This window comes from Alosa sapidissima, chromosome 23 (assembly GCF_018492685.1).
Source record: "Alosa sapidissima isolate fAloSap1 chromosome 23, fAloSap1.pri, whole genome shotgun sequence".
Classification (NCBI taxonomy): Eukaryota; Metazoa; Chordata; class Actinopteri; order Clupeiformes; family Clupeidae; genus Alosa; species Alosa sapidissima.
Genome location: NC_055979.1, coordinates 30,249,295 through 30,259,294, shown reverse-complemented (window position 1 = coordinate 30,259,294; position 10,000 = coordinate 30,249,295). Strand labels below are relative to the sequence as shown.

Genomic DNA, 10,000 nt, shown 5'->3' with positions numbered 1-10,000 from the left:
TTAATGTATCTGATGCAGCTCTGCACGATAAGGGGAAGGGCTTTTCCTTGCTCCTGCAAACGGTAAACAACACAGAAAACACCCACAATGCAGTGTGTAATAAACAACACAAAGTACAAACAAAGAAAACATTCCCAAAGGAGCTAAAGAAAATAAAAGATAAAAGATATGTAGACAGATCAACATTTTAACGTCTGTATCAGGCGTCATCTCTTCACTATGTAGACAGATCAACATTTCAATTGGACAGTATGGATGAGCAGACCACTCATGAATGAAAGCACATTTGGACTTCCACAGGAAGTAGTTCTGACCTGCTGTCTGCTGTGGGAGTTCCTTCGACGGCTGCAGCCAATCAGAGAAGAGGAAATGAAGAATGAGCAAGTGCTACTGTCCAGTAAATGTAATGACAACAAAGACAAAGAGATGGAAGATAAAGAATCTGAGCTCACCTTGTGGTCATCACATCTCCTCTGTAACCTGTGGACAGAGCACACACAATTAGTACAGTATGTATGTATGTATGTATGTATGTATGTATGTATGTATGTACCGTATATATATATATATGTATGTATATATATGTATGTATGTATGTATACACATGCAAACACAAATAAATAACAACAGAATGAGACAGTGGGAGGGAGAGAGAACAGAGGGAGAGAGAACAGAGGGAAAGAAGAGAGATAGGGAGGGAGAGAGAGAGGGATGGAGAGAAACAACGAAAGAATGAAACCGAGTAAGTGCTCACCATCTGCTATGCTCTTCTTCAGTAAGTCATGCTTGGCCTGGAGTTTGGAGATGAGGTTACTTCCCTCCAGGTGTTCACGCAGTTTCTGCAAACACATAGAGTACAGCTCGAGTCAGACATGACTAATCAATCACTAATCTCAGTTAGTAATCATCCTCTGATGTCAGGCTTGACTTGACAAATTCACCACTGATCACACACTGATTTTGTTTTTTCCTATTGCAACTCAAATTTCAATTGCAAAGGCAAACAGACACACAGATAGACAATTAAGGACCATTCACACCAAGAACCATCACTATGACGATAATAGCAAAAACATGACTACGTCCACTCCACACATAAACTATAACGATAACGACATGAAGAACGATATCGTTGGAAATCACTTTCAGAGCGATTTTGAAAACGATAAAAAGCTGACAGTCAATCAAATTTTAGGCATCACATTTATCAACATGAGGAGAAACTTTCCTTATCGTTGGTCAGCGTGGATGCTTTTATCATTATCGCTATCGCTATCTTTATAGTTATCCTTCCTGGTGTGAACGGGCCTTTACACAGGGGCAGTGTGAGCAGTGGTCAAGGAGCTGGGCTAGCGTGCAGTAGCCTGTGGTAGCATAGTGGTTAAGGAGCTGGGCTAGCGTGCAGTAGCCTGTGGTAGCATAGTGGTTAAGGAGCTGGGCTAGCGTGCAGTAGCCTGTGGTAGCATAGTGGTTAAGGAGCTGGGCTAGCGTGCAGTAGCCTGTGGTAGCATAGTGGTTAAGGAGCTGGGCTAGCGTGCAGTAGCCTGTGGTAGCATAGTGGTTAAGGAGCTGGGCTAGCATGCAGTAGCCTGAAAGTTGTGGGTTCAATTCCCGGCTTCCACAATTGACCCGTCGCTAAGCCCCGCCCCCCATTGTTACCGTGTGAAAACTCGGTAAAACAAACAAGACTTGATAAGAAATACATTGTGGACAATGGCAGCTGACAGTATATGAAAGCAGGCTTTGAGGACGTTTTGATCGATAAAAGGATTTACTTTCCTCCAGAAGCTATCAAAAGGGACTTAATTATGCTATGGAGGGGTGTATTCAAAACTTTAGAATACATACAAGGTGACAAGCAGTTGTGGCGAGTAGCCGTGCAAAAACCACTGAAGTTAATGCTAGCTAGCTAGCGGAAGATTGATACTAAGATATGTTAGGTTACGTTAATATTTGATGTAGTAAGAACATAGTAATTGGTTAATTGGTGGGATTTAACAGGGAACCTGTGCCCATGCTTAGTAGCCTACATTACGTCGAGCTGTTGCAAATGCGAGAGACATCCTGTAGGCTACTGTTGATGAAAATATACCCCGTTTTCTAGCCTCTCGGGGTACCGGCTATCAGTATTACACGTCCCCCATGCAAAATGTTTGACCATGGTTATCCGTCGGGGTTTTTTGAGTTAATAAACTCCATAAATAACCATTAATTTGTGATTTTATGCCTGCTTCCTGTTGTTCCTATGGAGTTGTCCGAGCTGATGTCCGAGTCCCATTGAGGCTGGACTGTCATTGGCTCATCAGCGTTCTAAGGGTGGCGCTTAGCGACAGGTCAATTGTGCCCTTGAGCAAAACACTGAACCCCAAGTTGGTCCAGAGACAATGTAATCCCTTGTAATGAAGTTGACTCATGGAGGTCGCTTTGGATAGCAGTGTCAATATGAATACGCACATACACACAACCACACACACACACACACACCCACACACTTTCTCACCATAAAGTAGAAGAGCTCCGTCTCCTGCTGGTTGGCCCTTCTCTTGGCCAGGCTGGGCTTGCTCAGGTAGGTGTCGGACACGCTGGACTTGACGGACTCGGTGGAGCGGCTCCTCTGGAAGCTCTCGGACACGTCGAAGTCCTCCAGACTCACCAGGTCCTGGATCGTGCTCAACGTCGCCTCCCACGTCTTCTTCACCTGAGCACCAGAGAAGAGGCAGCGTGCTGAGTGTGTGTGTGTGTGTGTGTGTGTGTGTGTGTGTGTGTGTGTGTGTGTGTGTGAGCGCTAGGAGTGTGTGTGCTGTGTGTGTGTGTGTGCTGAGTGTGTGTGAGCGCTAGGAGTGTGTGTGAGCGCTAGGAGTGTGTGTGTGTGTGTGTGTGTGTGTGTGTGCTATGAGTGTGTGTGTGTGTGTGTGTGTGTGTGTGTGTGTGTGTGTGTGTGCTGAGTGTGTGTGTGCTGAGTGTGTGTGAGCGCTAGGAGTGTGTGTGTGTGTGTGTGTGTGTGTGAGTGCTGAGTGTATGAGCGCTATGAGTGTGTGTGTGTGTGTGTGTGTGTGTGTGTGTGTGTGTGTGTGTGTGTGTGTGTGTGCTGAGTGTATGAGCGCTATGAGTGTGTGTGTGTGTGTGTGTGAGTGTGTGTGTGTGTGTGTGCTGAGTGTATGAGCGCTATGAGTGTGTGTGTGTGTGTGTGTGAGTGTGTGTGTGTGTGTGAGTGTGTGTGTGTGTGTGTGCTGAGTGTATGAGTGCTATGAGTGTGTGTGTGTGTGTGTGTGTGAGTGTGTGTGCTGAGTGTATGAGCGCTATGAGTGTGTGTGTGTGTATGTGTGTGAGTGTGAGTGTGTGTGTGTGCTGAGTGTATGAGCGCTATGAGTGTGTGTGTGTGTGTGTGTGTGTGTGTGTGTGTGTGTGCTGAGTGTATGAGCGCTATGAGTGTGTGTGTGTGTGTGTGAGTGTATGAGTATGAGGGGCCCTTTAGGACATTATTCAGAATTACCTCTCACACACTATACTGAAACCTCTCACACACTATGCTAAAACCTCTCACACACTATACTGAAACCTCTCACACACTATACTGAAACCTCTCACACACTATACTGAAACCTCTCATACACACATGTGAAACCTCTCACACACTATACTGAAACCTCTCACACACTATGCTAAAACCTCTCACACACTATACTAAAACCTCTCACACACTATACTGAAACCTCTCACACACTATACTGAAACCTCTCATACACACATGTGAAACCTCTCACACACTATACTGAAACCTCTCATACACACATGTGAAACCTCTCATACACACATGTGAAACCTCTCACACGCTATACTGAAACCTCTCACACGCACGAGTGAAACGCTCTCATATACACAACTGAAACGCTTTCATACACACATGTGAAACCTCTCACACGCTATACTGAAACCTCTCACACACTATACTGAAACCTCTCACACGCACGAGTGAAACGCTCATATATACACAACTGAAACGCTTTCATACACACATGTGAAACCTCTCACACGCTATACTGAAACCTCTCACACACTATACTGAAACCTCTCACACGCACGAGTGAAACGCTCATATATACACAACTGAAACGCTTTCATACACACATGTGAAACCTCTCATACACACATGTGAAACCTCTCACACGCTATACTGAAACCTCTCACACGCACGAGTGAAACGCTCATATATACACAACTGAAACACTTTCATACACACATGTGAAACCTCTCATACACACATGTGAAACCTCTCATACACACATGTGAAACCTCTCACACACTATACTGAAACCTCTCATACACACATGTGAAACCTCTCACATGCTATACTGAAACCTCTCACATGCACGAGTGAAACGCTCATATATACACAACTGAAACGCTTTCATACACACATGTGAAACCTCTCATACACACATGTGAAACCTCTCACACGCTATACTGAAACCTCTCACACGCACGAGTGAAACGCTCATATATACACAACTGAAACGCTTTCATACACACATGTGAAACCTCTCATACACACATGTGAAACCTCTCACACACTATACTGAAACGCTTTCATACACACATGTGAAACCTCTCATACACACATGTGAAACCTCTCACACGCTATACTGAAACCTCTCACACGCACGAGTGAAACGCTCATATATACACAACTGAAACGCTTTCATACACACATGTGAAACCTCTCACACGCTATACTGAAACCTCTCACACACTATACTGAAACCTCTCATACACACATGTGAAACCTCTCACACACTATACTGAAACCTCTCACACGCACGAGTGAAACGCTCATATATACACAACTGAAACGCTTTCATACACACATATGAAACCTCTCATACACACATGTGAAACCTCTGACACACTATACTGAAACCTCTCACACACTATACTGAAACCTTTCGCACACTATACTGAAACCTCTCACACGCACGAGTGAAACGCTCATATATACACAACTGAAACGCTTTCATACACACATGTGAAACCTCTCACACACTAATATGAAAATGTTCATATTTTCATGATTTCATATGTGTGTGTGAGAGGATTTCATATGTGTGTGTGTGTGAGCATTTCATATGTGTGTGTGAGAGCGTTTCATATGTGTGTGTGAGAGCGTTTCATATGTGTGTGTGAGAGCAATCTCACTTGAACAGGAAGGTGTTGTCGTCAAACAGGAAGAGCGTCATTGCGCCAGCCAGCTTTATTAACCTCATGATATAGTTAACCATGCAGTTGCAATATCTGTTAAATTAAGTTATTTAATGCTTTGAATGCAACCCCGGATTGGCTATCGGGAGCCTCGGGAACTTCCCGGTGGCCGATAACTTTTTGTGCCAGTCTGAATGTCGTGAGCTTAAATATATTGTTTCTGAAGTTCATTTGCTGCACCCTCGCGGCACTTCAGCAGCCTACATGTAGAACGGTCGCAGCCCCTTACTCTTAGTTTTCCAAAATATGAACAAAGTAGCACTCACAAAAACTGTTCGGAAGTCGCAACTATATAGTCTATATTTCAACAATTAAGCGGAGTTTATGAGCGGTCCCTCCTCCAGTGGTACGGTCCTAACGAACGCCAGGGTGACACACAGTTACAGTAATTGAGAGTTAAAAAAAACGTTATTCTTCCACCGTCCAGTCCAGCAGCTGTCAACATAGAACGGAAAACAGGCTATCTGCGGCATTCCACCCAGTCCACCCAAGGTCAGAGGCCTACCCTCTGTGATATGAATGAATGTTCTGCCTTCATATGCTCAAGCAGGCCGTTATGTCCATGTCGCAAATGTAGAGTCCGACTTGCTGCAGCCACAATCATCTTGAAAGTAGCCTAGCCTAGGCCTGAGAGGAGATAACATTCTACAATTTACACAGATTTTTTCTCCTCTGTTGATCTCGCGACGTTGTTGGCAAATTTATGCTTATAAAAACAAAATACCACTTAATTTCGGGTTAAAATGCATTAACACGCGTTACTGAATTTTGTCCCGACTCCCGAGTAAAATATTTACCATTTTTTTTTGTAATGCCTTACATTAGCCTACCACATTACAAATTAGGCCCATTAGGCCTACATTATGCCTACATTATGCCACTTTTATAACGCGTTACTCCCAACACTGTATAGGCACAACAAAACACTAAGAGGGGAATTATGCATGCATAATTTAAAAATAACTCAATAGGCTACTTGGCTACGCAATAAGGTTTCCATTACAGCACCACGGACGTTCAATGAACGCATGAAAGCGGATGGTTTGTTTAAAAATCCCGACAGTCTTTCAACTACATGGAACGTAATAGTGATCAAATACCTCCCCTGATTTAATTGCCCATCAGTCCCAACATTTAACAATATAATCAAACCGTCCAAAAGTAAATTAAATATCAAACTAAACCGAAAATGTCATGCTTTTGAAGGCCTACCAGTATGCCGCTCCAAGAAACGCATGTCTCAAAATAAAACTTGCATAAGAAATAAAGGGCTGTCTCGAATAGATTGTGCAGTCTTAGTTGTGGTTAGTGACGTGATGCTGTTAATGGGGAGTTTTACATAGCCTAGCGTAAACCTATAGGTTATTATTTATTTGGCGTACCTATAAGGCTTTTTTCCTTATCAAAAGTGAGGGGGACGACTGATCTCTTCAACACTGCGGGGAATTTGCCTCTTGTCGCTGTGTGTGTTACAGAACTAATATTTTCAGTATAGGTTTCAGTATAGTGTGTGAGAGGTTTCACATGTGTGTATGAAAGCGTTTCAGTTGTGTATATATGAGCGTTTCACTCGTGCGTGTGAGAGGTTTCAGAATAGTGTGTGAGAGGTTTCACATGTGTGTATGAAAGCATTTCAGTTGTGTATATGAGAGCGTTTCACTCGTGCGTGTGAGAGGTTTCAGTATAGTGTGTGAGAGGTTTTACATGTGTGTATGAGAGGTTTCAGTATAGTGTGTGAGAGGTTTCAGTATAGCGTGTGAGAGGTTTTAGCATAGTGTGTGAGAGGTTTCAGTATAGTGTGTGAGAGGTTTTAGCATAGTGTGTGAGAGGTTTCAGTATAGTGTGTGAGAGGTTTCACATGTGTGTATGAGAGGTTTCAGTATAGTGTGTGAGAGGTTTCAGTATAGTGTGTGAGAGGTTTCAGTATAGTGTGTGAGATTTCAGTATAGTGTGTGAGAGGTTTTAGCATAGTGTGTGAGAGGTTTCAGTATAGTGTGTGAGAGGTTTCACATGTGTGTATGAGAGGTTTCAGTATAGTGTGTGAGAGGTTTCAGCATAGTGTGTGAGAGGTTTCAGTATAGTGTGTGAGAGGTTTCAGTATAGTGTGTGAGAGGTTTTAGCATAGTGTGTGAGAGGTTTCAGTATAGTGTGTGAGAGGTTTCACATGTGTGTATGAGAGGTTTCAGTATAGTGTGTGAGAGGTTTCAGTATAGTGTGTGAGAGGTTTCACATGTGTGTGTGAGAGGTTTTAGCATAGTGTGTGAGAGGTTTCAGTATAGTGTGTGAGAGGTTTCAGTATAGTGTGTGAGAGGTTTCACATGTGTGTATGAGAGGTTTCAGTATAGTGTGTGAGAGGTTTCAGTATAGTGTGTGAGAGGTAATTCTGAATAATGTCCTAAAGGGCCCCTCATATATGAGCGCTATGAGTGTGTGTGTGTGTGTGTGTGTGTGTGTGTGTGAGTGTGTGTGTGTGTGTGTGTGTGAGTGTATGAGCGCTATGAGTGTGTGTGAGTGTGTGTGTGTGTGTGTGCTGAGTGGATGAGAGCTATGTGTGTGTGTGTGCTGTGTGTGTGTGTGTGTGCGAGTGTGTGTGTGTGTGTGTTGAGTGGATGAGAGCTATGTGTGTGTGTGCTGTGTGTGTGTGTGTGCTGTGTGTGTGTGTGTGTGCCAAGTGTATGAGCACTATGAGTGTGTGTGTGTGTGTGTGTGTGTGTGTGTGTGTGTGTGTGTGTGTGTGTGTGTGCATGCATGTGTACATGAAGGAGAAAAAGGCAGGGAAACGGAGAGAGAGAGATTTCTGAAGTAGCAGTGCCTGCTGTCTCTGAATGTTTTCTTTTGAGTTGAGGAGTGTGTTTATGTGAGGGTGTGTGTGTGTGTGTGTGTGTGCTTCTACAGCATATGTGTGTGGGAAGCATCAGCACTTTCCTGACCTTCACACACTGTGGAAACAGCTGGGCCTCAACTACATCAAAAAAAGGCACACACACACACACACACACACACACACACACCTCATCCTTCTCCATCTCCAGTGTAGCCAGGCAGAATGGCAGTAGTGTGAGGTAAGGTTGTATTACTGTGTCATTCTCTAACTGACTGTGGCCAAGTGGAACCACAGTTGTGTGTTTGTCTTGTGTGTGTGTGTGTGTGTGTGTGTGTGTGTGTGTTTGTTTGTGCATGTGTGTTTGTCTTGTGTGTGTGTGTGTGTGTGTGTGTGTGTGTGTGTGTGATATCTCTTACTTCTTCATCCTGAATGTCAGCAGGCAGGCCTTCTGGTATATGTTTGCTTCCATGTCTATATGTGTGTGTCTGTGTGTGGGAGAGTGTGTACGTGTGTGTGTGTGTGTGTGTGTGTGTGTGTGTGTGTGTGTGTGTGTGTGTGCGTCTCTGTGTGTGGGAGAGAGTGTACGTGTGTGGGAGAGAGTGTGTGTGTGTGTGTGTGTGTGTGTGTGTTTGTGTGTGGGAGAGTGTGTACATGAGTGTGTGTGTTAGTGTGTGTGTGTGCGTGTGTGTGTTTGCATGTGTGTGCGTGTGTGTGTGTGTGTGTGCGTGTGTGTCTGTGTGTGGGAGAGTGTGTACGTGTGTGTGCGTTTGTGCGTGTGTGTGGGAGAGTGTGTACATGTGTGTGTTAGTGTGTGTGTGTGCGTGTGTGTGTTTGCATGTGTGTGCATGTGTGTGTGTGTGTGTGTCTGTGTGTACGTGTGTGTGTGTGTGTGTGTATGTACATGTACTGTATGTGTGTGCATGTGTGAGTGTGTGTGTGTGTACGTGTATGTGTGTGCGTGTACGTGTGTGTACATGTGTGTGTGTGTGTACATGTGTGTGTGTGTGTGCGTGTATGTACGTGTGAGTGTGTGTGAGTGTGTGTGTGTGTGTGTGTGTGTGTGTGTGTGTGTACGTGTGTGTGTGTGTGTGTACATGTGTGTGTGTGTGTGTGTACGTGTGTGTGTGTGTGTGCGTACGTGTGTGTGTACATGTATGTGCGTGCGTGTGTGTGTGTGTGTGTGTGTGTGTGTGTGTGTGTGTGTGTGTGTGTGTGTGTGTGTGTGTGTGTGTGTGTGCATGTTACCTCCTCATTCTCTATCTTGAGAGTGGAGAGGCGGGACTGCAGTTGAGTGTATCTCAGCAGCAGTTCTGACTGCACCTGCGGCAGCGCTGTCAGCTGGGTCACCTGGCAGGAGGAGCAACATGGTCACATGACCGGGAACAACCAGTCAGGAAACAACCCGTCACATAACAGGAAACAACCCGTCACATGACAGGAAACAACCCGTCACATGACAGGAAACAAAAAAGTGAAATTCTTCCAATAGGATTCTGGGATCAGGTGTATACTGTGTGGTTTGATTGATTACATTACATTTGGCTGACGCATTTTTAGCCAAAGTGACTTACATATGTCAACTATATTACAAGGGATCACATTGTCCCCGGAGCAACTTGGGGTTAAGTGCCTTGCTCAAGGGCACAACAGTGGAAGCTGGGAATTGAACCGACAACTTTCAGGCTACTGCACGCTAGCCCAGCTCCTTAACCACTACACTACCACCACCCTACAGGCTACTGCACGCTAGCCCAGCTCCTTAACCACTACACTACCACCCGCCCGCCATGATATTGGAGTGTCTATATGTACCGTATGCATGTTTACTCTACTACTACTGTGTGTGTGTGTGTGTGTGTGTGTGTGTGTGTGTGTGTGTGTGTGTGTGCGTGCGTCTGCTGACCTGGTCTCCCATGTGTG

The 10,000-nt window shown here is 44.6% G+C and overlaps 1 protein-coding gene across 3 annotated transcripts in view; it reads right to left on the bottom strand.

The window, feature by feature from the left end:
• srgap1b (SLIT-ROBO Rho GTPase activating protein 1b) overlaps positions 1-10,000 on the bottom strand; it is an 89,495-nt gene that overhangs the window by 23,418 nt on the left and 56,077 nt on the right. For all 3 annotated transcript variants that reach the window (XM_042081465.1, XM_042081468.1, XM_042081466.1), the window contains exons 7-13: positions 9,984-10,000; positions 9,326-9,427; positions 2,501-2,698; positions 755-839; positions 453-480; positions 315-345; positions 1-53 (exon numbers count right to left, since the gene is read on the bottom strand). The exon at positions 1-53 is cut by the window's left edge and continues 8 nt beyond it; the exon at positions 9,984-10,000 is cut by the window's right edge and continues 205 nt beyond it. In XM_042081465.1, the coding sequence (XP_041937399.1) occupies positions 1-53; positions 315-345; positions 453-480; positions 755-839; positions 2,501-2,698; positions 9,326-9,427; positions 9,984-10,000 (514 nt within the window). The remainder of the gene's footprint in view (positions 54-314; positions 346-452; positions 481-754; positions 840-2,500; positions 2,699-9,325; positions 9,428-9,983) is intronic.